General features: G+C 35.6%; 1 protein-coding gene across 1 annotated transcript; it reads right to left on the reverse strand.

Moving 5' to 3' along the window:
• Positions 1-1,379: 1,379 nt before the first annotated feature.
• Positions 1,380-13,802, reverse strand: LOC110819870 (kinesin motor protein-like protein). Its single transcript, XM_088216569.1, has 14 exons — positions 13,574-13,802; positions 13,372-13,445; positions 13,016-13,278; positions 11,808-12,029; positions 11,171-11,362; positions 9,948-10,049; positions 9,733-9,810; positions 6,849-6,930; positions 6,586-6,748; positions 6,009-6,341; positions 3,932-4,150; positions 3,294-3,849; positions 3,153-3,218; positions 1,380-1,995 (listed from the first exon to the last, which is right to left on the reverse strand). The coding sequence occupies exons 3-14, from the start codon at positions 13,226-13,228 to the stop codon at positions 1,813-1,815; spliced, it is 2,409 nt and encodes an 802-aa protein (XP_088072695.1). The 5' UTR covers positions 13,229-13,278; positions 13,372-13,445; positions 13,574-13,802; the 3' UTR covers positions 1,380-1,812.
• Positions 13,803-26,709: the final 12,907 nt, after the last annotated feature.

The following is a 26,709-nucleotide window of genomic DNA, read 5'->3' on the forward strand; positions in this document are numbered from 1 at the left end:
TTATTTTGCAGTGTGACAATTCTTATCTCTTATTTAGATGAAGCTGAAGGTTGTTCATATTCATCATATTTCTTCAGGCTTTTCTTGTGCATCGAAGAGAGAGTAGCCTAATCTAAAAAGTTTCATGGCTTGTTTTAAAAAGACAACCAGCATTCTACTCTTGTAAGTACAGGGGCTAGTCTCCGGAGGTTTTGATGTTCAGTTTGATAATTTTCTATGTTTACAGCATATAGGAATACTTATTATGCAGGGAACAGTTTTGCTTTGGTGAAACTGGTCCCAGAGTTTGATCTGATACTTAAATGCGTCCTCACATTTCAATTGGTTCTCCAGCAACGTTCTGGCCCTGAAGTTTAATTCTTTAAGTCTTCTATTTACGAGTCTAATAACCTGGTGCCAAATCTTTTAATACCTGGGTAGGGGTGGTGCTACAATTCCCTCGGGCATAATGCTTCTGTTAAACCTGACTGTTGGATTATAGAGAACAACAAGAGCCACTCTTGGTTACAGAGCAAATCCCGAGTCAGGACTGAAATCTGATTGAATCAGTGTGTTCAGTCGGAACTAATATATCCCATATGGGTCGGTCCCAGATCCAGTATACTAGGTACTGATGTTATAGGTCGGTCTTGATCCAAACTGGAAAAAACCATTATATATATATAACTATAAACCAAAGAAAAGAGAAAAACTTAAAAATCAGTAATTATCAAATCAACAGACTCTAAAAAGTTAATGGTACTACTTCTGATATTGAAAGACCAAAGCTATCAAATTGGTATTACTTCGGATTGAACTGATTCAATTAAGATATTTGTTATAATTTGATTTTAGTGCAGTCTAATTTGTCCTGTTCCACTCACTTGTAGGTCGTATTGAACTACAAATTAGTACCGTACAGTTGAGGCCCCTGCTGGATTTTCAAAGCTTGCATTAATGCTAGAAATGGAATTTTAAATATTCGGACGACCAAATCCTATAAAATGGTATAAGCAAATATGGTATCAAAATTTGATTAATAGTTTAACATATATATATATCCCATAATATGTAACATAAACGGGAACCGACTAATAAAATTTCTATTGGTTATTAATAACAATATCTTGATCTTCATGTAAGATACTGAGAAACCTGAGTATTTACTAAAATATAAACTGCGAAACTTAGAAACATAAGCAGAATTCCATGGATACAAAACAGAAACCAATTATAAAGACACAAGAAATATGTCCAAGTAAGATACCAAACTTAAATCCCGAAGTTAATTGCCATGATTAGAAATCATTCTAGAAGTTGAAGATGATAGAATGAGATCCATGTATTTAGGAACTATTAGTGCATTGATGAATATGTGAACTCAGCGTGAGAGCTCAGGATGCCCAAATATAAACATCTATTCCCCTTTGGCTTCGCTAGGAATATTGTAAAGACATTTTCCAATCACTATTAAATATCCAAATAGCACAAACCAATGAAAAATCTCAGCAAAAGCACAAGACTATTCTAAATTGATACATTTTGACAACTGTAAGAGGCCAGGAACCCTTGCTACTATCAAATTAGCCAGAACCCTGAATTTGAGTAGCAACATGGCGAAACTTCAAATACATTCGCACTCATAGCATAGTAGCTCCTTCTAATCTCAACCCCCCTTTCCATATTGTGACCGGTATAACCAAATTCCACATAAGGGACATTTACAAAAGAAAAAAATAAGGAAAAAGAAACCGACAGAACATTCCTCATGTGATGTGAGGTAAGTACAGAATAGAATATGATGCAGTCAATGACAAGGAACACAAACTTTCCTTAACGTGGAACTCTCTTCCGACTAAGTATCTCCTGTTCTTTTAGTCGATGCTGAAACCTGGCAAGACGAGCTTGAAGACTAACAAGACCTGCAGCCTTGCGTGAAAGCACAAAGCTCAGCTGAGTCACATAGTTATCAATAAGGCTGCCGGGCTGGTCTACCTCAGCCAAAAGTTTCATTTCCTGGCATCCAACAGTCACAAAAAATAATCATTTAATCAATTTACTAGTTAATATGATAGGATGACAATGGTAACAATAGTTTAAAATATATTCGGAAAGTGTCTTGAGCTCAACAGTTAATATGATTGAATGACAGGAACTTCCCAAAGCAAATGATTTTTATGTTGTAAATAAAAAGAAAGTAGCATTCAAAAGCTAAAAGCTCGTATGAACAGCAATAATAGTGAAATATCAATGAAGACATACTCTGACAACCAAATGAAGGCATGATTCTGAACAGTAAAGAATCAATTTAAATGCAACATCAAACAAGAAACACTTCAAAGGTGCACAATGAAATAGACATGATTTGGATAGAAAACTCCAAAAATAAGAAAAAAAAAATAGCCATAATAGCACTAATAATAATAAGTGGGTGTTTGGGACGACTGTAGTTTGTAGTGTGAGGTTTTAAATTACTCTTAAAATAGTTGTCCATTAAAAATATTTTTAGTTAAAAGTTGTTTGGTGCTTGACAAACATTAATGTAAAAAGTGCTGTCATTTAAAAAATTAGAAACTGGGTGTCTGGCGAAAATGAGTTTTTAGATTTGAAGTGTAAATTTCTATTAAAATCCAAAACCATTTCTAAAGCTAAAAATTCTAAATTTTGTGTTTAAAGCTATCAAATACATATCTAGCTTTGGATTTTATCAAAAGCATGTTTTTATTTTACCCCTTTGGTTGCAAAAATACTTTCAAAACACAAAAAAAAAAAAAGCTAAATGCTTCAAAACAGGACTAATTGATTGAATGCACAAAGAAGCATTAATGAACCATCATATTCACAGTGCTAAAACCCATATCAACGCCACTCAAGTAGGTAACGAGCATGTTTAGAGAACTAATGACAATTATATTTTTCTTTTGACTCGTTAGATAACAAAAGTATAAGAGTAGGCTCCAAAATATAATGGAAGTAAAATCATGTGCATCTACATGTTTCTTAAAATTCAGGGGAAGCATAATCTACAAGATACAAATGGAAGTTTTATTACTTAATAGTACATTATCATCCAGAAGTAACCAAACAAACAAATTTGTTATGAAATTTTCAAGAGAAATCCTTAGAAATGCAATATTCCAAAATCAACTGAGAAAATGGGAAGCGCAACTTACTTCACGGACAATCTCCATTGTGTCCTCTATTTCTTTTCTGTGAGCTGCAATTAGGGCATCTTCTTCCTGTAAAAAGCATAAAAAGGGAAATTATGGTCACATTTATCCTGAAACAATTGATAGTTTAATGCAGAGACAAACCTCAAGTATCGCGTTGATATTTCCGTCAGCAGCAGGTTCAGGTTCATTCTGTCTGGACCCAACATTGTTTGCGATATAACTGACTGGATTTTGGGGTCTAGAGTTTGTGCTAAATAAATCAGATCCATTGCCATCTTTCTTATGCGATTTTTCTTCCTTTGGTCCTTTCCTACGTGGTGGTGAAACCTTCTGTACTTTCTCTTCTGTATCAACTGTGTTTTGGGAATATGATGAATGCATTTTTTGACTAAAAGAACCACCATAAGAATTATTCATCTCAGACCTCTCTCTATCCATCGAACCCAAAGTCAACCCACTTTCCTCCCTCCCATTGTAGGGATAACTAGATGGATGGCTTGCGGCATGATTATAAGAGAGAGTTTCTTTCTCCATAATCCTTCTACTCGTCTCCACTGCTTTCACCTCCTGCGGTTGTTCAAAGGCATCTTCTACATCATTGGAAATAGGCACTGAAGATGCCAGTGAAGAATCCTTAGGCAATGAATTGACAGGCTGATCTTTCTTTGCATTCCCACTTTTGGATAGACTTTTAACTCTGTTATTTAAGTAATCAGCCATCAGTCAGAATATTTAAATGAACATGAAAAAACATAACAACTAACTAGGAATGACCTTACCGATCGGCATATCTCAAGGTATTGACGGTATGCTCACATGAACCCGCATTTGGAGAAATGCATGAGATCATAACTGTCCTTGAGTTGCCAACGAAAGAATCACGGAGAACTTCTGTCAATTTACTACCCCGAAATGGTATATGGATCTGATCATTGTCCAAAGCACGAATGCATTCCTTCAGAGCCAAGAGGCTCTTATTGATTTCTGCTCCCTCAATCCTGACAACCAAACCGAAACCGAATTAGGAAAAATAATATCAGCAGCAGCTACAAGACAAAGAAACCAACAATGCAGAACAAAATCTTAACTTGAAATTAGTTCTCTATGAAATTTTTTTTATAATTATTATTATTATTTTGTATTTTTTAAATAATTTAGGTTATTTGCATATTACAGTATTTTAGTTTCTTTATTGGTACATTTTAAATATTATAAAAACTAGAATCTTTTAAAATTTCACAGACAACTAGAAAAAGCTTTGTTAGCTATCAATAAAGAGAGTAGATGATAATAAATTACGAATTTCTCCATTAGAGTTTTATTTCTAGTTATCTCTCTCTATCTTCGTCCTTCTAATTCTTGTTCCACCTGACTTTTTTAAATAATATTGTTCTATGAAAACTATCTTATTCAATCTATTTTTCCCTATATTTCTTCAGTTTGGTCTCTAATTTCTTCTCCTCTATCTTCAATTTTTTGTTTCTCACTTAATTTTCCTCTTTCTAAAATCTATCCAAGGGATAAGATAATTTAGCCACTAGTTGTCCTGCTCAATCAACAGTCTAAAAGTTATATTTGCTACAAAATCAGGTAAAATGAAAGGATAAAGACAGCTTCTTTTGCAGCTAGTGTAGAAGTTTTTTGAACTATATGGAAAAAAAGGGCATTTCCTCTGACACTAGTAAAGGAGTTATGAGCCTATCTCTCAAAATCATGACGAGCCTCATTTCATTCAAGATAAATGCTGAACCAAGTAAACTGTTTAAAGCTACCTCTCTGACATATTATATGTACTCCTTAATAACGGCTACCACATCTTGCTAGCTCAGAGGAGAGGCCATGAAGAAATACACATACAAAGCCAAAGAAGCAAGCATTGCTTAGATGTATTCAGATAAGACTTCATAAAATTGAACAAGAGGGCTTCAGTTATAGAAAAGGAAAAAGATGCACCATTCTCCAAAATGCATCATATCCCTTGAGCATTGAGAAGGCTATATAAGCAATAGAAACAATATCAATTATGTGTGCAAACCAGCTCTTCACAAGGCGAACAACTGCAACACAACTGGAATCTAAAAAAATAGACTAAAAGCTATATACAAGCTAATGTATCTTCTTAAAAAGACCTATGTCTGATCTGCTTACCCAGCCTGTGGTGGTCCCACTTAAGTTCACCAATACGATAGATGCAGCTTAATAATTATCTGAGCCACCTCTATATGAAATCTAAATACATATTTATATACCAAGAGGCTAGTTTTCCTTGTTCATATCATTCCGGCATATTGCTATATGATATATAGACAATCTCACAACCTAATGCAGAAAAACAAAAAACAATCTTTATTTTATTGAAAAAAAGATTTATTTTATGCCAATTCAGAGATATGGTTTGTACTTAATTAACATCCAGACTCTCTGCTATCAACCATGCACAAAACAATGCAAGTTAAGCAGTCAATTGTCATGTCTAATGAAGTTTTTAAGCCATGTTGAATATATCCTAGTGTAGGAAATCACGTATAACGGTGAAGACTGCATGATTAGGTCTACAAATTCTTCAAGAATTACACTTCTAAACAGTTTCGTTTACAAGAGAAGCACATACGTAACCAAATGCATATTGAGGATATGAACAGTTTTCTCTAAGCAAAATAGTTTTGCAATATACAAGGGATATATACAAATAGATAAAACATGCAGAAAAAGATTATCGGACCTTTTTTCAAGTTTAAACAATCTATGTTAGTGTCGAAGCATGCGCCAGGGGCTTGAACCATACACTACTATGACCAAACCTTTCCCAACATGTTGAATCCAAGGGTAACAAGGGAAAAGTACAACCGAGCTTACCTTGTTTGACGATCATTATCAGTGGTGTCTGCACCTCTTTCACTGCCAGCAAGATCAATAAATGAAATCTTTCCCACAATCTTCCCCGCTTTAGATTCATTCCCATCATTATTATTCCGTCTAGTTTCCTTAACCTCAGAGTGCTTCTTAACAGCAAGTTGTAGAATTGCATGTGACCTGGAAGATTCCTCGTTGGCACCAGTAGATCCTGTACTTCTTGCAGCATTGCCTCTTTCAATATATTCCTTAACAATTTGTACATCCAAAACCTCGAACTCTTGAAGTCCAACAATGCAAACTTGCTGTCGCCCATCTTCTCTCATGCAGAGTTTCCTATTTGAGAACAATTAAGTGATTTAAGAATCCACGATTATGGCAGTCTGAACCATCAACATCCACAGATGACCATGAAGATGAATACATATAAGTAAACATTTTTCAGAAGAACACTAAGTGTTATGCAGTTCTAATGGCCAAGAGACTAAATGTCCAATGTAGAACAGTTGAAGCTCGTAGGTAGTCAAACCGATATAACAATATAAAGTAATAACAGAAAAAGAAGCAAAAGAGAACTTACTTCCTATCACTCAGAAGATCAAAAAGTTTTCCTCCATATATCTCAAAATAGCTTAGCCACAATTTAAATCTCTGATTACGGTATACAGGCTGATGCAACAACCTAACAAGATCTTCAGCAGCTCTAAGAGGCAATGGTTGCATAGTGAACGTCTTGCCACTACCTGAAATAAGATATATTTTATTAATGTTATTAAAAAAAATAAGTACATACGCAGATTATAGAACATAAGTCCATGAAGATAAATTCTGATTTTCAGAAACCTGTTTGCCCGTATGCAAAACATGTGGCTTTTGTTCGCTGGAAAATGGTGGGAATAATTGGCTCTACAGTAACCCGATACACCTGTTTAAGCAAGCAGATAGTCAATCCTTCCATCTAACAAATCAGTGAAGCACTGAATTTAGGAACAGTGCCATCGAATAGAGACGAAAATGTAATTCACGAACATGTAGGAGTACTAGCTAAAACAAAGAAACAGCAAAAAATAGTTGATAACAAGAAAGACTGAAAAGGAACCACAAACAGAAAGAAGAAAATAGGCTAATTAAGAAAGCTTAAAATCATGGTCACTGATCATTATATCCTTTTTAGATAGAAGAAGTATCGTTCAGATGAGAGTCAAATAATTAGATGGCGGTAAACAAAACGTCCTTCTGAAGCCTTCTAAATCATGGTCATTATATCCTGGATATTAGGAAAAAGCCAATCCTACTTATTTGTGCTCAAATTTTAGCCGCATGGGAATCTTATCCTAAATTTTAGGAAGAGGTCTGCCTGCATTTCTATGTTTATTTGTATTCAAGTTTCAGTTATAGAAAGAGAGAACAATTATTAAAAAGCTTTAGAGTCCTTTGACTCCAGAGATCGGTGGGTTCTCTTAATAAGCCCCAATGCTAGTTCCCATATCGTGTTCCATGAAGAGATGTGAAGTTAAGGACCATTAAAACTTGGTATCAGAGCAGTTGGTTATGGGAGAATATAGTACCTTACAGCAACAACTTGAGGTTTTCCTCAAACTTTATCAAGAGGATTGCATTCACATGAAAGAGTGGCTAACTGAGCTTGTTGTGAAAAATGCAAATCAAGGGCCTATGTAGAGAGTTATGAGTACTAGACCAGCAAAAATTACAACACCATAAAAGGAGCATAAACAACGATAGCAAGAAACCTGACAGCATGAAAAAAACATTCGAGAATAAGGGAACTGTCGATGGACACACTGTCAGTTCTGATAGAGTAAAGGTGGCATCGGGATCTGACGATTAGTTAGTCATTATATGGCCAAGCAAACATCCCAGCTCCTAGAAGAGTTGAAGGGCCATGATGTTCAGATCAGATGTGTCCATATGTTGTCTAGCAAAAATGTTCTTACTGCTGCCCATGACGAAATTCTGAAGATATTGAATGTTCAGAGAGATAATTGTGTTGCAACAATTGCTAGTGCAGTCTTATGCATGGAGGAAGTTCGTCCACTCTTGTCTATTTGTTTGTATTTAAATTTCAGCATTGGAAAGAGTCCTTAACTCTAGAGATTGGTGGATTCTCTCTAACCATCTTCAAAACAATAGTTCTACATATCTCATTCTGTGACGAGATCCAAGGTCAGATGCCATAACAACTTAGTATCACAGTAGCTGAATATAGGAGTTAGTACCTTCCAACAACAATTTGAGGCTTTCTCAACCTTTATCGGGACTGTTTGCATGGAATAGCAGCTGACTAAGCTCATTGTGCAAATAAAGGGCCTATTTAGAGAGCTCTCAAGTACTAAACCAGAAAAAATACAATGCTAGAAAGGAGCATAAATGGCTGTCGCAAGTAGCCTGACAGCGCAGCGAAAACATTCAAGAATAAGGGAACTGCCCATGCTATTAGTTAGCATGGGCAGTTCTCTTATTCTTGAATAGAGCAAAGGCGGTATCACTATCAAATAATCAGTTTGTTATTGTATGGGGCAAGACAACGTCTCAGCTTTTAGAAAAGTTAAAGGGCCACAGTGCATAGACAGCTGTGTCAGTATGTTGTTTGGCAAATGCATTCTTACTGCCCATAATAAAACTGTGAATATGAATTTTCGGATGGATACTTTTGTTGCAGCAGTTTGTTGTTGCTTTGTGCAGTGTTATCCATGCAGTATGATTATTCCATGGGAATCTTGGATGCTGCTAGTACAGTTTTTTTTTTTCCTTTTTTGAAATAAAAATGTGGTATATGTCAATCCATATATAAAAAATATTTACATGTCAATCAAAAAGTCAGTAAGGTCCCTGAAATGCTCCAAAGAAAATAACGGATGACCCATAACTAAAACACCCAGGGTCTGGAAGGATGCTGCTGGTATAGGTGCAGTTACAAACATCCAGGACATTTATGCAACCAGATGCACAAGTTCTTAAGACATGTTAAATGGAATCAGTCAATTAGATTGGTTGAAGACTTTTATGTTAATACTTTATCTGGACACCTCCGTCACCTTAAGATTCATTACAATTTTTTCTACATTTATATGCAGTACAAGTTCAACAGTGAGATTACATATTCTCTGTAACTCAAAATTTTCTCTTGGGAAGTGGTTTACACAATATTGAATCCGTTTCTTGGTGCTTGAGGCTGAAGGGGGACCGATAAATAGCAACCAGAAAATAGGCACATATCAAAAAATAGTTGCACTGAACTCTTTTGTTGTCTTTAGTTATATGCAGATGCTTTTTATTTTTGAAATCCCTATTTCTTAGTTATCTGAAAAAAAGTAGATTAATTAAGAGAACCTTAAAATCATAGTGATTAGATTCAAGCCTAAAATCATGGCTGTCATATCCTAGATATTAGAAAGAAACTCAGCTAACTCTTTGCTATTCATTTATACTTAGATTTTTGCCTAATTAGATTTTTGCCTAAAATAATGGTAATCTTATCATAGTTAGGACAAAGTTTGCCCACTTTTCTCTATTTATTTCTGTTCACATTTCAGTAATGGAAAGAAGAAAATGATTATCACAAAAAGTTTTAGAGCTCTTTTAACTCTACAGATCAGTGGGTTATCTCTAACAAGCCCCAAACCCTGGTCCATATCTTATTTCATGACGAGATCCGAAGTTTAAACTGTAACAATTAGACTGAATGTTGAATATATAAAAGAATCACCTCATCATTGGTTACACGCTCATCAAGGACAGCATCAAAGCAGAACTCATGTTTCTCCACATATGCCGTCAAGTCCACCTAAAAGACCAAGATCAAAAGTTAGTCATCTCAACTTACAAGTTTGGCCCAACATCGTACTAGCAACAGTTAAAATATACTTGTTAATACATAAATATGGATATATGCATATCAAGTAATATTGAAAAGAAGGAAACCTTCAGCTTTGGCTCATGAACAGTCAAACAATTATCATTTACAGTGACAATATCGTCCTCCTTCCTAGAAATTTCCTTCTTGTTCAGTGGTCTTTTACGTACCTAAAACAAAATATATATACAAACATTAGGCCTTTCAAGATATTTTCCATCATACAACTGCAGGAGAAAGAAGAAAGCAACAGGTACTAAAACTCATGTCAATTACATAAACAACAAGGCATACCCATTAGTTCCTCGTGCAATAACTGCAGTTAAAAGAGAATTATGAAAGATGCATATAACACAAAATGAAAAGTTATTTCAAAATCTCATAGAGTCTGTTGGACATGGCTGATGCTTATGCTGCAAAGTGGTGAAAGTTCTTTAAAAATAACTTTCAGAAAAAATAACTTTAAGGCAAAAAGCAAGTGTTTGGTAAATTTTTTTGTAAAAAAAACTATCAATATAAAATATTATGAAATTGATTATAAATGTTGAAATAATAAAAAATTACATAAAAATAACAAATTAATTATTTTGATTATTTAAACATTATTATTTAGAAAACTATTTTAATAATTTAAATTACTTTAAAATATTTATTTAATTTAATAATTTTATTTATTTATTCAATATAAATATTAATTTTAAATTTATTATCATTTAATTTTAAAATAAATACTATTTAATAAATATAAAATTAATAATAATAGATTGACATTATATTTTTATTTTAAAAATATCAAATTTATTAATTAATGAAGCACAAAGTTAATAATACACTTATTGAAAATATTATTTACCTCCTAAAGCATTTTCTAGCTTCTAATTGTATCTTTATTAAAAACAAAAAACAATTCTTGCTTTTTGCCTAAAAGCACTTCTTTTTCTAATCTCTGGGCAGACTTCTACCTTTTCTTGACAGTAAAAACAGAAATTGAGCCAAACAGACACTTAATAAGACCAATTTCTGAAAGGGAATTAATCCAGCCAACCAAGTTCAAGTTCAACAGTTTTCATGACTATTACTTTACATAGCAGAGAACTGCACTTATACAAACCTCCGGATCAACACCACAGAAATTCCATGTTCAAAATATATATGAAACACCTTTTTAGTATATGAGCATGTTACACATATTTGAAAGGCCCTTATGTATTGATAATTTGACAGAATAATAGAGACAAAGAAATGATGGAATCAAGAGTGAAAGAAAGCAATGCCAATAAAATCAACATACCACAACTTTGATCTTAGCTACATTATTTTCTCTTCCACTGATCTCCTTTTCATTGGTAGGGAAAGAAACCGAGGCCTCAGCATCTGTTTGCTCTCTTGGCTGCCAGCCAACTGGCATATCGAAGTCCTCTTCAAATACTTTTGTATTTCCGGGAATAAAAGGTGATGGCTCAAAGGGTTCAGAAATGGTATGCTGCAAACAGATGAAAATAAAATTTTTATTATAAAGGGAACAAGTATCCATTTTTTCCTGCAACATAAATCATAATCATCATGCAGAAACTGAAGACACGCAAGACCATATGCTCAAACAGAAATTCTCTCCTGTGACAGCAAAGGAAGACTCATTAACTATGCAAATTCTATTAAAAAAATGACCTTTCTCGTCCTTCCAAAACTAGCATTTAACCATACATATCGAATTGTGTGATCTTTTTCCTTTATGTCTAAAAGGGACACCTCTATCACTTCTAATGCTCTTCTACTCAGAGTAGATATAATTGAATAAGGAGTATGGAAATTAAAAAACTGGATCGTACAGGAAACTATCTACTCACTTAGCCAGAAAAAATGGTGCTATCTAATCTAAATATCACATTAACTGCAAGAAAAACCATACTCAAACGTTACGAGGATACCTCAGATAGAAGCTCAGTATCGTCCATAGCATGAAGATCCAAAAGTCCAGCACCAAAATCCCCTCGGAACTCGGGAGAATAAAAACCATCTGATGCAACTGTACCACCCAAGGACTGGGCAGTTGGTGTATATGGTTCAGCGCCTGATTCCCCATTGAAGTTGAGGTTTCTCATTAATTTGAAAAGCCTCTGCTTCTCTTCAGCAGATTGTGCTCCATAACCCTTCGGAGGTAAATATTCCTCATTATATAAGTGTAAGACCCAGACAACTACGAGAAAATTACAAGATAATATAACCACATCACTGACAGCAGTAGAAAGAATATAGAAATCACAAGGAAACAACAGTCAGGGCTTGATAGGGCAAACATCTTTGGAACACTGCTTTGAAGTTGACCATGATTAACTGCAGTCTGGCAAGTCGACCATGGAAAAGTCAAGGCTTTGGATGGGGCAGCAAGAACAAAGGCAAAAAGCTCATAGAACTAGTTCCATTCACTATGTTTTGAACTGCTAGTATGGAGGGGAACAATTGAATCCTTGAGAGAGATGAAAAACCCTTCCATATTTCATAGGATTAAGTTACAGGACAAATTCTCTGTGCTTTTGGTTTACTGCTCACACTCTTTCCAATGAAGGAGAGCTTGAAGATCTCATGGGCATTTTAAATTGTTCCTAAACCTATAGTTTGCATTTTTCTGTATATGGCTAGCACCTCCTAGGTGCCCCTTGAATAATATTTTTCTCAATTAAAGAAAAAGGTAGATAAAAGTTACTGGACAACAGAAAAAGAGAAGCATAAATGGTCATCAACTTATTATCCGGAATCCAGAGCAAGACAACGAATTCTTATCCCATACATAATAACAAACAAATTGCAAAAACTGACAAATGCAAGGCGTGCATCTAAGTCTCATTGCAGCAATGGAAAATAATCATAAACTACGGTAAAATGAGAAGGTTAAATCCGCAAAAAGCAGCAGCCTACTTCTCCAAATTGTCATTCGTAGAAAATGTTTGACCTATAACTTCAATCACTGGAAAGTATCCTAACCAAATTAGGAGAACAATTAATTTAAAATGAACAATTTAAAACCTCGAAATAATGAAAACCACACTTGAATAAAACAATAATGAACAAGCAATTAACAAGCACCCTTCCGTACCCACAAAATGTAATAATAAAAAGACCACCAAGAGGAGAATACCTGCATGAGGAGATTGGGAAGGAGTCGGTGATCGATCCCTGTAGAAGCCAAGGGAGAGGCCAGATGCTGCAAGCCAGCGGACTGGAGCCAACGCGCCATGACGGCATCTCCGGCATCGCCTCCGGGACCTGCATTGTGCAAGGATCCACCGCCGGGGTGATCGTAGAGCGTGGTCGCGGCCGCAGCATTGCTCTGCTGCATCTGGCCACCCATGTGGCGCTGCGATCGTCTTTGCGGAGCCAACTTTCAAGATCTTATCAATCCTTATCACACAGAAAACAAAAGGAAAAAAGAAGAATTAGAAACACATAATAATTTCAATCAGCAACTTTAATAGTCCAAACAACAAGACTCACAAGGAGTTGAGAATTTGAATTCTAAGCAGAACATGAAAGTGCTCTCTGAAAAACGCGATTCAAATCCACAAACTCTGCGATTAACCCCAATCAAAGAACTCTCAGCCACAAAATTCATATTAGAAACAAAAATAACGCAAAACTCGATCATCTATAACGTACCTAGACATGGATAAGGACATACAGAGAATTACTTGCTTACCGAATTTAAAACGAAAAATGACGGTGCGATCGAGATCTGCAGTTGAGAAAACGCAACTAAACTTGACGATTTCTGACCAGATCTACCAAAAACCCTAATCGTTGTTAATTATGCGGAGAAAATATAGGATTCTGTTTAAATTCTCTCCCCCTCTCTCTCTCTCTCTCCCCCTCTCTCTCTCTCAATCTCTCTCTCTACCCCCCTTAGAAATGTTGTCTGCAAAATGCGATGATAGCAAGAGCGAGAGTACATTGCCTTTAGGTGCTAAATACATTACTTGGTCCCCCAATTATTTCAAAATGTTGAAATAATCTCCTCTAATCTTTTATTTTCAATTTAGTCCTTATAGTTCAAAAAATATTCAAATAAACCCTTCACCGCCGAAAGACATCTAACACTGTTAAGAACGCGTAGGTGCTGATCTGGCAATTTACATTGACGCAATATTAACAGTGTTAGATCTATTTCACAGGGTTTATCCGATATTTTCTAAAAAACGCAGGACTCATTTGAACTAAAAAAGATTAAAAGGACTTATTTAAATATTTTTAAATAATAGAGGGACCTACCATAAATTTAACCCTTTGCATTTAGTAATATGCTGACCAATGAGAGAGATATTATTTAAACTGAATTTAATTAGGTAACTCTTTTTTCAAAATTACTGAACGGCTAATTTAACTTAGGAAAAGACACAATTGCCCTCGCTTCTGTTGCTCATATCGGGTGGCAGCTAATGTTATTTCGCGTGATTATTTAGTGATTATTTTAGTAATTTCACTAATTAAAAAGAAACATCGTTTAATATTCAAATTCAGTAATTCGGCCCTTCTTGGACGGCATTTGGTTTGGAAAAAAAAAAAAAATATATATATATATATATATATATATATACACACGAGACCGGTCACCGGATAAGACGTTCAAACTAGAAAATAATATTATATATATATATGTTCAAATTGAATGGCAGGATATGTTTGTTTCTCTACGTAAAGACATATTTCTTCTTTCAACGCTCCAATCATATTTACGGATAGCCCATGTGAGATTCACTGTGCACTGGCTGAATTTTTCAGCCATCTACGTCTAATCTTATTTTAAATACTTTATTTAAAATAATAATGATAAGATTTCTGAAATTATTTTTTATTTTTATTCTTAATTTAAATATATTTATGTATGTATTTTTATTAAATAATAATAATGTTCTTCTGTGTGGTTTGCTTTTTGAGGATTTTCCATTTTCATGTATTTTTTAAATAATTTTTTGGATTTTTTAATATCTTATAATATATCTCTTATTGTATGGTACTACCAAACATAAATTAGGTTATAATTACTTTAATTTTATATAAATTTATTCAAATACCATATGATTAACAAAAATATATTTAAAAAATAAATTAAAAATGCCATTGAGATAACAAATCATTATTATGCTAAAAAGGGGGGAGGGGGAAAAAGTGGTAAATAATTACCATACACAATTTTTCTAATAAATTAAATGATAACTTGTAAAAAAAAAAATAATAATTTTGTGTAATGGGTAATGTTGTATAATATTTAATTTAATAGCTTAAAATTTTATTTCTGATTTGAAGAACCCTTTTTAAATAATAATAATAATAATAAATCTTAGCATTAACAAGTGAATATTGATTGTATAATTTGTATATAGTAATTTACGTCTATATATTTTGTATGCATGCATATATGTGTATATTTATTTATTTTCAGTTTTAATAAAAATATATAGTTTACTTTAAATTTAAATTATGTATAATGTAAATGGGAATACCATAAATTTAAAATAAATTTTAAAATTTTTAATAAACTATTAAAAATATATAATTTAATTATTTATTGAATCTAATTGTAAAATTAGAAAGAAAAAAAAGAGACAAATGAGTACATTTTTTTTAAACATGATATTGAAAAATGAGAAGCTTCTTTATCTCACTATCAATCATGTATTGGTGTATACACCTATTAAAATATTATATTTTTATCATATGTTAAATATATTAATATAACTATCAATTCTTATCATATACATATGTGTATATATATATATATATATATGTAGGTCTATACATATTCCCAAAGGGATACATATATGATGTCACTAAAGTGGTCCCAAGTCATATAGGTAGGAATTAAATGTAAAATATACATAATAAAGATGGGTATAATGATGAATAATAACACTAGAGAAATGATGACGACAGCCTAATATGTCATATATTAAAAAATTAATAAATTATTTTATTTTTTTCTGTTTAATTTAATTTTTTAAGTGGTTATTTATTCTTGAAATTTTATTTATTTGTATTCTGAAGATTAAATATTTATAAATATTTTTCAAAAACTACTAATTTTCTACAAAATATATAAAAACAAACTATAATTATTACATTGTTAGAAAAATTTAACAAATGTAAGTTGAAAAAAAAATCAGATAATCTAGAGATATTTTTGTAAAATATTTAATTATTATTGTTTGGAAAATTTAATTATTACAATTTCTTAAAATATGAATAATCAATTAATCATATTAACTTGAAAATTTGTATGAACAATATTTTTTTAATTATAATTTTTTTAAAAAAATAAAATGATATATTTGTGCTGGTGGATCTCAAAATACAAAAGAGTTGGTCAATGGCCTTGCTAAGCCCTTCATAACTTGCGGTATACTTTTTTTTTTTTTCTAAGTAAACCCTTGCTTTAACTTAAAGCATATTAAATATTAATAATATTATATTAATTTTGTAATATTTTGTATTATATATAATTAATTTAAGATGTTGAAATTAAATTCAAACAGTTAGAGCATCCTATCACAAAAAAAAAAAAAGTTACAAATTTTGAATTATTAATTAATTATTATTTAATTGAATGGTTATTAAAATAATATAAATTTTTTAAAAACATTAATATTTATATATTTGTTGTGTACATTATTTTTTTTATAGTTGTACGTCAACCGCAGAAGAATCTGTAATGATCAAAGTCAGTGCATTTACATCACGTACGTGTACTAATTAATTAATACAGACTACAGAACAAATTGCTTTACAAAATCATTTGTATATGAATGTATGAGAAGACTGTATTTGTATGTGATGATTATCAATTACTTAATTATATATATATATATATATCCCTATGTATACATACACATATGTTGCTTGGAATATCTTAGATTCCATTTTCTAAATTATTATTTTATACGACTATATCTATTATGGGCTTATTTGAAATTTACTAACTTTGATAGGGTTAATACATAAATAAACGATTATTCTGACCATACAATTATTCAGGAGGGTTTAGAAGATAAAAATAAATATATTTAATTAATTATATAATATATACTCACCAATAATAATATAATTTTCTAATAAAAATACACGAGAACAAATATTTTATACTTTATTGTAAAAGAAAAAAAATATCATCTGAACAATTAAAAAATAATTGGTCGATATATATTTGCATGACAAATATTTCAATAGTCCGAACTAGATTTATTTTGATTTTATAGAAATTTAAAATTTTGGTTAAATTCATACAGCAAGCAAACAGCTATTTAAATAATAAGACATTAATTCAATTACAATTTTTTTTTTATATATATGCTTTTTATAAGATTGATAATGCTCATCAAACTAACGACTTAAATTAAGATAATAAAACTAATAACGACTAATTAGCAAACATGGTTATGTGTTTGTCTTGTGTTATAGTTCATGATTTGCTTGTTTTTAGATCAGAACTAAACAAATTTAGTTACAGTGTCTCGTATATATATATGTATATGTATATATATATATATATATATCTGTGTATATATATATATATATATCTGTGTATATCTTTGGCTTGGAATGCATTTGAATGGAGGGTGAAAGTGGCATTTTTGGAGTTGAATTGAATTGTTAAGGAGTCCTCTTCAAGAAAGAGAAATAAATTGATGTGCTTAGGGATTTGATGGGATGGTTATTTGAGTCCTCTCTATTAGTTAAAAAATTTTGTCCATATTGTAAAAGTATATATATATATATTTTGTTTATAAGATCACATTTATTAAAGAGATATTTCATATTAATTTTTAGACTTACGGACATATTTTGGTACAATGATTATTTAAATTTTAATTTAGACTTAGGTTTTGACTTATACAAGATTAAAATATATTATATTGAAAAAATATTTCTTAACATAAACTATAAAAAGAGTTGTTTAACGTAAAAAAAAATATATATATTTAAGTAAATAAATTTATACGGTTCATTATACTCAATTATTGTAAGATTAGTATTTTAATTACTTTGGTAAAACTTTAATTTTATTATTAGCATTGTTTGTAATGAATATGAAAAAATTTGCTGGTATATTTATAGTATAATATTGGATGTGTCCTCAGTGAAAAGAAGAAAGCAAAGGGTAAATGCTAGAATTTGTCATTTATTAAATGAAATACTTTGCAAATAATGTCATGCACGTCTTGTCCATCTGATGAACAATTGATATCATCTTAAGAGACTTATTTGAATGCGTTCTGTAACACCTAACCTTTATTTTATTTTTATTATTATTTTTATTAATTATTATTATTATTTTATATAAATATAATTATTATTTATATAATTTTAATAAAATTTATTTAATTTTAATTTGATTTAATAAAAAAATAATAATAAAAACGCTAAAAATTGGTTAGAAATTTAATTAAATTTTTTTTTAAAAAAAAAATGGGTGAAGATTTAGATTCTGAGAGTATTTTTGAAAGAAAAGTTGAAAATCGGGAGTCAAAATGTAATTTAAAAAAGTTACGCCACGTCAGCTGCCCGGTCAGCAGTCCCAACCAACCAGGACGCGCCAAGAGGCAGAAGTATTGATGCGGGAGGCCACGTGGGCGATCCGCATACGCGCGATCGAACGGCTAAGATCCGTTCCTACGCGCACGGACGACCCATATTAAAAACGCGCACGGACGGCCTAGATTGCATCACGCACGGACGGTCCAGATTGAATCACGCACGAACGATCCAAATTAAGTCGCGATGAACGGCCCAGATCAAAAGCGGATGGGTATAAATAACCCTATCCGCACCCAAACCCGAACCTTAGTCGCCAGAGCCCCTCGCCGGAGAAGACAGTCCAGCCGCCGAGGAGCCAGCCTCCGTTGTACCGGAGTAATTTTCGACCACCAAACGAGGTAAAAAAATTTTCTCTTGCACGAAATTCTATTTTAAATCCACCCATGCCCAAATTGGAGTGAAAGAACCGGCCGATTGGTCAAAAAACGCCGCCGAAGCTCGGTGGCACCGCCGCGGGGTGTTTCGAAAAATGCCTCCGATGAGGCCCTTCCTGATTCCCGTTCAATGTGATTTTTATACCGTTGTGACTACCGTTTCCTCCTCTATAGGTTGACCGAAGCAAAACACCCAACCACAGCGTGAGCCGGAGGAGCTGCCACAGAGGAGAGCCCCACCGCCGGTGAGTTTCAGTTTTCTACATTTTTTTCGGCCCACCGAGGGCCTTAAGTGTGTTGAGCCGGTGCAAGTTCAGCTGAATTCGGTCAAAAACAGCCAACCCGAGGTTGATCGCCATCGCTGGAATTCCAAAATTGGCCAAGTAGGCATTGGGTCTGATTTTTGGGTTTATTTGGGGCACTTATAGATACCGCAAGCGTGTTTTAGTTCCCGAAGAAAAATTCAAGGAACCCAGAGACCGCACGTAGGCGCAGTAACCATCTAGTTTTCAGCGTCGAATCAGGCAAGGACCCTTCATCCTATTTTCTATCATGGAATTAAAGTTTGAATAAATGATAATACTGTATTTTGTACAAATTAAATAGATATGCATAATTAATTACAGATTACTAATGGAGCCCGAACTGGACATTATTCTCTGTCGATTCCTGTTTGATTTATTTTATAGTTTAGATGCATTATGGTATCTAGTTTACCTATTATATGGTTTTAAACGTATGTATCACTGCTTACTTCACTACCGTTTGATTTTGAGAATCTAAGATATGATTGCATTGTTGGATGCACATTACTTGTTTATGTATTTATGTTTAATTTGGTGACAGAGACTAAGGACAAATAGGAATGGGATGTGATCTGATAAATGAATAAGATGACAGCCTCACTAGATATCTTGAGAGATGGTGGACGGATCGGGTTCATAGGGAATCCTACCATGAACGTTGTCTCATACCGGACGGGGTATAGAGACTTGGTCATTTGGCTCTCATACCGAACGGGGTATGAGGACGGTCTGCTTCACCCTCATACCGGATGAGGTATTAAGATTTAATGTCTTGACATTCATACTAGACGGGGTATGGGGACGACCCTGGAATTAAGATTATTAAAATAAAGGGTTCACGTGTAGCGGGGACACCTCTATGGATATCTATAGATACTAGTAGACTGGTGAAATGAGAAACAATGATGATTAGTTATTGTTAATGAATATGAATTTATGATATGTTTTATGTTACTGATTGTGCATGAAGTTATGATCTGTATGATGTTATTGTCTTTATAGGTTATTTTCACAGGTTCTCAAAGGGTAAGAAAAAGGAAAAATAATTTTAATTTTAATGAATGTATTGGTTTAAAATTTGTGCTCCATTGGTTGTTTTCGGTTTTCTACCAATCTTTACTTCTGTGACGGTGATATATTATGATGTCCTTACTGGACTAGTGTAGCTCACCCCTTATTTAACCATTTCAGATTAAGAGGACCCAGTTCCTGAAAGAAGGGTAAGAGTAGATGCTAGATACTTTATAGTTTTCTTTATTTTTTTTTTTCCATTTTGTCGTATTTCTTTCAAAAATTTGTTCCGTGATGTTTATTACTACTTTTGAGTTATCGTATAAGGGATGTTAATCTTAACCTTTATTTCACTTCCGCACTCAAATTATTATATGCATTTCTTTTTAAATTTTCGGGACCGTTACAGTTGGTATCAGAGCTGCGTTCCTCGGACCCGTCCCTTACACAATAATACTTAGAGAAACACCAAACAATGAATTATCACTCAATCCTTCCTCGTGAAATGTAGGTACAGAGAGATAAGAAGAGGAAGACCCTCACTAAACCGAGCAGCCCGGGAGGGTTCGCTCAGGAAAGACGTAGACAGGATATTTGAGATGTTAGAAAGACTCATTGCGGCCCAGCAGGGCCGAGAGGAGATGAGGGAGCTACCTGACCCTCCCCCGCTGCTACAGGTCGAGCCACCACTGTAGTGAGAGGATCCTGAGCCACCCCAGTACGACCCTGCTCCTCCACTGTACCACCCGACACTACCGCCATAGTATTATTCAGTGCCCCCACCGTATCAATAAGTACCACCATAGGGCCCCCCCAGTCTACCATCAGTCTGGCCCAGTCCCTTTTCCACAAGACCCAGTTTCTCCCACGATTGACCCGGGCTACATAGAGAGGTACAAGAGACTAAACTCATCCACTTTTACAGGGGGATCCTCTTTTGAAGATGTTGAGTACTGGTTGGCAGAGACAGAGAAGGCCTTCAAAACCTTAGGGGTAACTTCTGAACAGAAGGTCACCCTTGCTACCTACATGCTAGTAGGAGAAACAGACCGCTGGTGGGAACTCAAGCATACCATTCTGCCCATTCCAGTTACTTAGGAACAGTTCCTAGCAGCTTTTCATGCAGAGTACCTCCCAGAGCATCTCCGACATCTGAAGGAGATGGAGTTCATCCACTTGGTCCAGAGAAATATGACTGTATTAAAATATACTCGTAAGTTCCTGGAGTTGGGCCGATACTCCCCTGAGACGCTGTTGAATGAGGGCAGGAAGGCTAAGAGATTCCAGTGGGGCCTCCGCCCAGAGATCAGGCAGCATTTGTTCGTACTGGAGCTCAAGACCTATTCGGCCGTTCTGGCCAAGGCACAACTGGTGGAGAGGAGCTTCCACACCCTCCATCAGGCAGCAGGGAACCTTAGACCCTCAGCTCCACCCCGCAGACCAGCACCTACTGTGCTTGTCCAACAGAACAAGAGGCCCAGGCTGGTGATCCAGGCTCCCCCTCAAGCTCCAGTAGCAGGACGTGGTAAGATTTATCAGCATTGCTGCAGGGACCGCGGGGACCGACCATGCTACCGCCTCAATAACACCTGTCGCATATGTGGTAGTGCCCAACACTATTCGAGAGAGTGCCCAAGGAACCAGAATTAAGAAATACCTCCTATCTAGGGTAGGGCTTACAACCTCACCCAGCAGGATGTCGTGCCGATCCGAACATGGTACAGGGTATGCATACTATCTGTAACCATCTTGCTCATGTTTTATTTGACACTGGTGCATCGCATTCATTTTTTTCACCTGTTTTTGCATCCAAATTTAATGTATTACCTGATAAACTTGATTCACTGTTATTTGTGTCTACTGCTGGGAGTGCAACACTCTTGGGAGAAATTGTCTACAGGGCTTGTGCCGTAGAGATAACAAATAGAAAACTGAGTGTAGACCTAATAGAATTAGGCATGAGGGATTTTGATATAATTTTAGAAATGGATTGGCTAGTGGTGTATCACGCCACCGTAGATTGCTTTAGCAAGAAGGTTGTATTTACTCCTCCTAATAAGGAGTCATTTACTAATTAATAAAATCATTTAGTATTTATCCTTGATGGCAAGTTTTCTTAATTGTCGAGTATCTTAACCTTGCTATTTTCTCCAATTAGGCAAACCCAAGAAAGAAAATTGTATTCAAGATATTTTGATAGTCCGAGACTTCCCATATGTGTTTCTGGATGAACTACCCGGACTGCCAATGGACAGGGAAGTCGAGTTCACCATAGATCTATAGCCAGGCACCCAGCCTATTTCAGTTGCCCCTTACCACATGAGCCGCGTTGAGATGAAGGAGCTAAAGAAACAGATCATTGAATTGCAAGACAGTGGTTTTATCAGACATAGTGTGTCCCATTGGGGTGTTGGAGTCACTTTTGATAGGAAGGGAGATGGAACATTGAGACTATGTATTGATTACAGAGGATTGAACAGGGTCACAATCAAGAACAAGTATCACTTTCCCAGCATTGATGACCTCTTCGACAAATTGCATGGTGTGCAGGTCTTCTCTAAAATAGACATGCGATCAGGCTACTATCAGGTAAAAATAAGGACAGAAGACATCTCCAAGACGGCCTTTCGAACCAGGTACGAACATTATGAGTTCCTGGTCATGCCATTTGGACTAACCAACGCCCCAATCATCTTCATCAATATGATGAATAGGATCTTCAGACAATTCTTAGATCAATTTATTATCGTGTTCATCGATGACATCCTGGTCTACTCAAAGAGCAGAGAGGAACATGCTCACCATCTAGCCCAAGTTTTGCAGGTTCTCAGAAGAAAGAAACTGTATGCGAAGTTGAGTAAGTATGGATTCTGGCTTAAGCAGACCGCCTTCCTAGGGCACATCATATCAAAGGATGGAGTATCAGTGAATCCTGAAAAGGTTGAAGTGATGCTCGGCTGGGAAAAATTAACATCAGTTAAAGAAATCCATAGTTTCCTATGAATGACGGGCTATTATCGCAGGTTCGTTGAAGGATTTTCTAGTCTAGCAGCTCCCCTAACCCGACTCACAACAGGTTTGACTTTAGGACTTGAGGAGAGTCACATGTTTGGGTCATCTGACCGTCCAGCCTGAGTTAATCCAGAGAATAAGGAAAACTTAGTCAGCTGATCCCGCCTTAGTAGCCCTCAAGAACGATGCAGAACAGGGAGTTAACTCAGAATTCTGATTCTCCGCCGATGGGTTACTCCGATTCCAGGACGGGGTGTGTCTTTCAGGTGACAGTGAGTTAAAGAGAGACATCATGACAGAGGCTCATAGCTCAAAGTTTGCCATGCATCCCTGAAGCACTAAAATGTACCAAAACATGCGACCTTGATTTTGGTGGAATGGGATGAAAAGAGACATAGCTGACTTTGTGTCTAAATACTTAGTATGTTAGCAGGTCAAGACAGAGTATCAGCGTCCATGTGGGTTACTTCAGTCATTACCGATCCTAGAGTAGAAGTGGGAACATATCACCATGGACTTCGTGACAGGGTTACCTAAGGCACGCTCAGGACATGATGCCATCTGGGTAATTTTGACCGACTTATCAAGTCTTCCCACTTCTTAGCCATCAGGATGACCGATCCCTTGGACAAGTTGGCAAGAATGTATATCTGAAAAATAGTCAGATTACATGGAGTCTCAGTGACAGTGGTGTCCGACAAGGACCCCAGGTTCACTTCTCAGTTTTGGAGTAGCTTTCAGCAAGCCATGGGAACGAAACTGTCCCTCAGTACTGCCTTCCACCCTCAGACTGATGGACAGTCAGAAAGGACAATCCGTATACTTGAGGATATGCTCCGAGCTTGTGCCCTTAACTCTGGGGGCCATTGGGACGACCATCTACCCCTGATAGAGTTCGCCTACAATAACAGCTACCAAGTGAGTATTGGCATGGCTCCGCATTAGGCATTATATGGGCGCCCATGTAGATCGCCGATTTGTTGGGAAGAAGTGAGCGATAGAAAATTGTTTGGCCCGGAGCTGGTAAAGGAGACTACATATAAAATAGTTAAGATCAAGAAGAATATTTAGATGGCTCAGAGCATACATAAGAGTTTTGCGGACACCCAGAGGAGAGATTTAACATTTGAAGAAGACAACCAGGTGTTCCTTAAGGTCACTCATTTTAAGAGAATCAGTAGGTTCGGTAAGAGGGGGAAACTGAACTCCTGATTTATTGTACCATTTGAAGTCTTAGACAGGATTGGTACTACCGCCTACAGACTAGCACTGCCTCCAGAACTTTCTAAGTTTCACAATGTATTTCATGTGTCCATGCTATGCAAGTACAACCTGGACTCCTCTCATGTTTTGCCCCACGAACCTCTTCCACTCCGGAAGGATTTATCCTATAAGGAAGTACCAGTCGGCATTATGGATCGAAAGAGCAGATTATTCTGCAACCGGGAGATATCTTTTATGAAGGTCATATGGCAGAACCACACACCAAGGGAGGCATATGAGAGCTAGAATCAGACTTTAGAGCCCAGTACCCCCAGCTGTTCGATTAAGAGTAAGAGGCAAAATTGAGGGACCAAATTTCTTTTAAGGGGGGAGAGTTGTAACACCCAACCTTTCTTTTTATTTTTATTTTTACTAATTATTATTATTTTTTATATAAATATAATTATTATTTATATGATTTTAATTTAATTTATTTAATTTTAATTTGATTTAATGATGATGATGATAATAATAATAATAATAATAATAATAATAATAATAATAATAATAATAATAAAAAGGGTAAAAATTGGTTAGGGATTTAATTAAAAATAATTTTGAGAAAAAGGAGAGAAAATTTGGGTTCTGGGTATTTTTGAAAGAAAAATAAAAAATTGTGGGTCAAAACGCAATTTAAAAAAGTTATGCCACATCAGCTGCCCGGTCAGCAGCCCCGACTAACCAGGACGCGCCAGGTGGCAGAGGCGCTGACGCGGGAGGCCACGCAGGGGGAGCCACGTGGGCGATCCACGTGCGTGCAATCGAACGACTGAGATCTGTTCCCGCGCGCAAGGATGGCCTAGATAAAAAACGCGCACAAACGACCCAAATTGCATCGCGCACGGATGACTCAGATTGAATCGTGCACGGACGGTCCAGATTGAGTCACGATGAACGACCCAGATTCACTTCCTATTTAATCGCGATCGGACGGTCCATATTAAAAGCGATGAACGGCCCAGATCAAAAGCGAATGGGTATAAATAACCCAATCTGAACCCAAACCCTAACTCTATCCGCCAGAACCCCTTGCCGGAGAAGGCAACCTGCCGCCAGGGAGCCGACCGCTGCCACCCGCCGCCGTACTGGAGCAATTTTTTACCACCAAACGAGGTAAAAATTTCTCATCTTGCACGAAATTCAATTATAAACCCACCCATGGTTAAATCGGAGTAAAAGAACTGATCGATTGACCGAAAAATACCGTCGAAGTTCGGCAGTGACGACGCGAGGTGTTGCAAAAAATGCTTGCAATGAGGCCCTTTTCGATTCCCATTCGATGTGATTTTTCTACCGTTGCGACCACCGTTTCCTTCTCTACAGGTTGATTGAAGCAAAACGCCAAACTGCAACGTGAGCTGGAGGAGCCGCCGCACCGGAGAGCTCCATCGTCGGTGAGTTTCGGTTTTCTAAATTTTTTTGGCCCACCAAGGGCTCTAAGTGTGTTTTCTCTCAGGAGCCGATGCAAGTTCGGCTAAATTTGACTGAAAACGACCGAAAACAGCCAACCCGAGGCAGATTGCTGCTGCGGGCAGCGGCGCCGTCGCTGGAGCACAGTGGAGCCGCCATGCTAAAATTCTGAAATTGGCCGAGTAGGCTCTGGGTCTGATTTTTGGGTTTATTTGGGGCACTTATAGGTACTATAAGCGCGTTTCAGTTCCCGAAGAAAAATTCAGGGAACCTAGGGCCGCCCATAGGCGCAGTAACCATCTAGTTTTGAGCGTCGAATAAGGTAAGGACCCTTCACTCTATTTTCTATCATGGAATTAAAGTTTGAATAAATGATAATATTGTGTTTTGTACAAATTAAATAGATATGCATAATTAATTACGGATTGCTAATGGAGCCCGAATCGGACATTATTCTATGTCGATTTCTATTTGATTTATTTTATAGTTTAGATGCATTACGGTATCTGGTTTATCTATTCTATAATTTTAAATGTATGTATCACTGCTTACTTCACTACCGTTTGATTTTGAGAATCTAAGATATGATTGTATTGTTGGATGCATGTTACTTGTTTATGTATTTATGTTTGATTTGGTGACGGAGACTAAGGACAAATAAGAATGGAATGTGATATGATAAATAGATAAAATGACAGCCTCACTAGATATCCTGGGAGATGGTGGACGGATCGGGTTCATAGAGAACCCTACCGTGAACATTGTCTCATACCGGACGGGGTATGGAGACTTGGTCATTTGGTGCTCATACCGGAAGGGGTATAGGGATGGCCCTGGAATTAAAATTGTTAAAATAAAGGGTTCATGTGTAG

Source organism: Carica papaya, chromosome 3 (genome assembly GCF_054855325.1).
Source record: "Carica papaya isolate Zhongbai chromosome 3, ASM5485532v1, whole genome shotgun sequence".
NCBI classification, from domain to species: domain Eukaryota; kingdom Viridiplantae; phylum Streptophyta; class Magnoliopsida; order Brassicales; family Caricaceae; genus Carica; species Carica papaya.

Coding starts and splice junctions, on each gene's coding strand:
- LOC110819870 (XM_088216569.1), bottom strand. CDS start 13,228: ATGGGTGGCCAGATGCAGCAGAGCAATGCTGCGGCCGCGACCACGCTC. Junction 6,931..9,732: donor AGCGTGTAACCAATGATGAG/GTGATTCTTTTA, acceptor TTGCTTAAACAG/GTGTATCGGGTTACTGTAGA. Junction 4,151..6,008: donor GATAATGATCGTCAAACAAG/GTAAGCTCGGTT, acceptor TTTGGTTGTCAG/GATTGAGGGAGCAGAAATCA.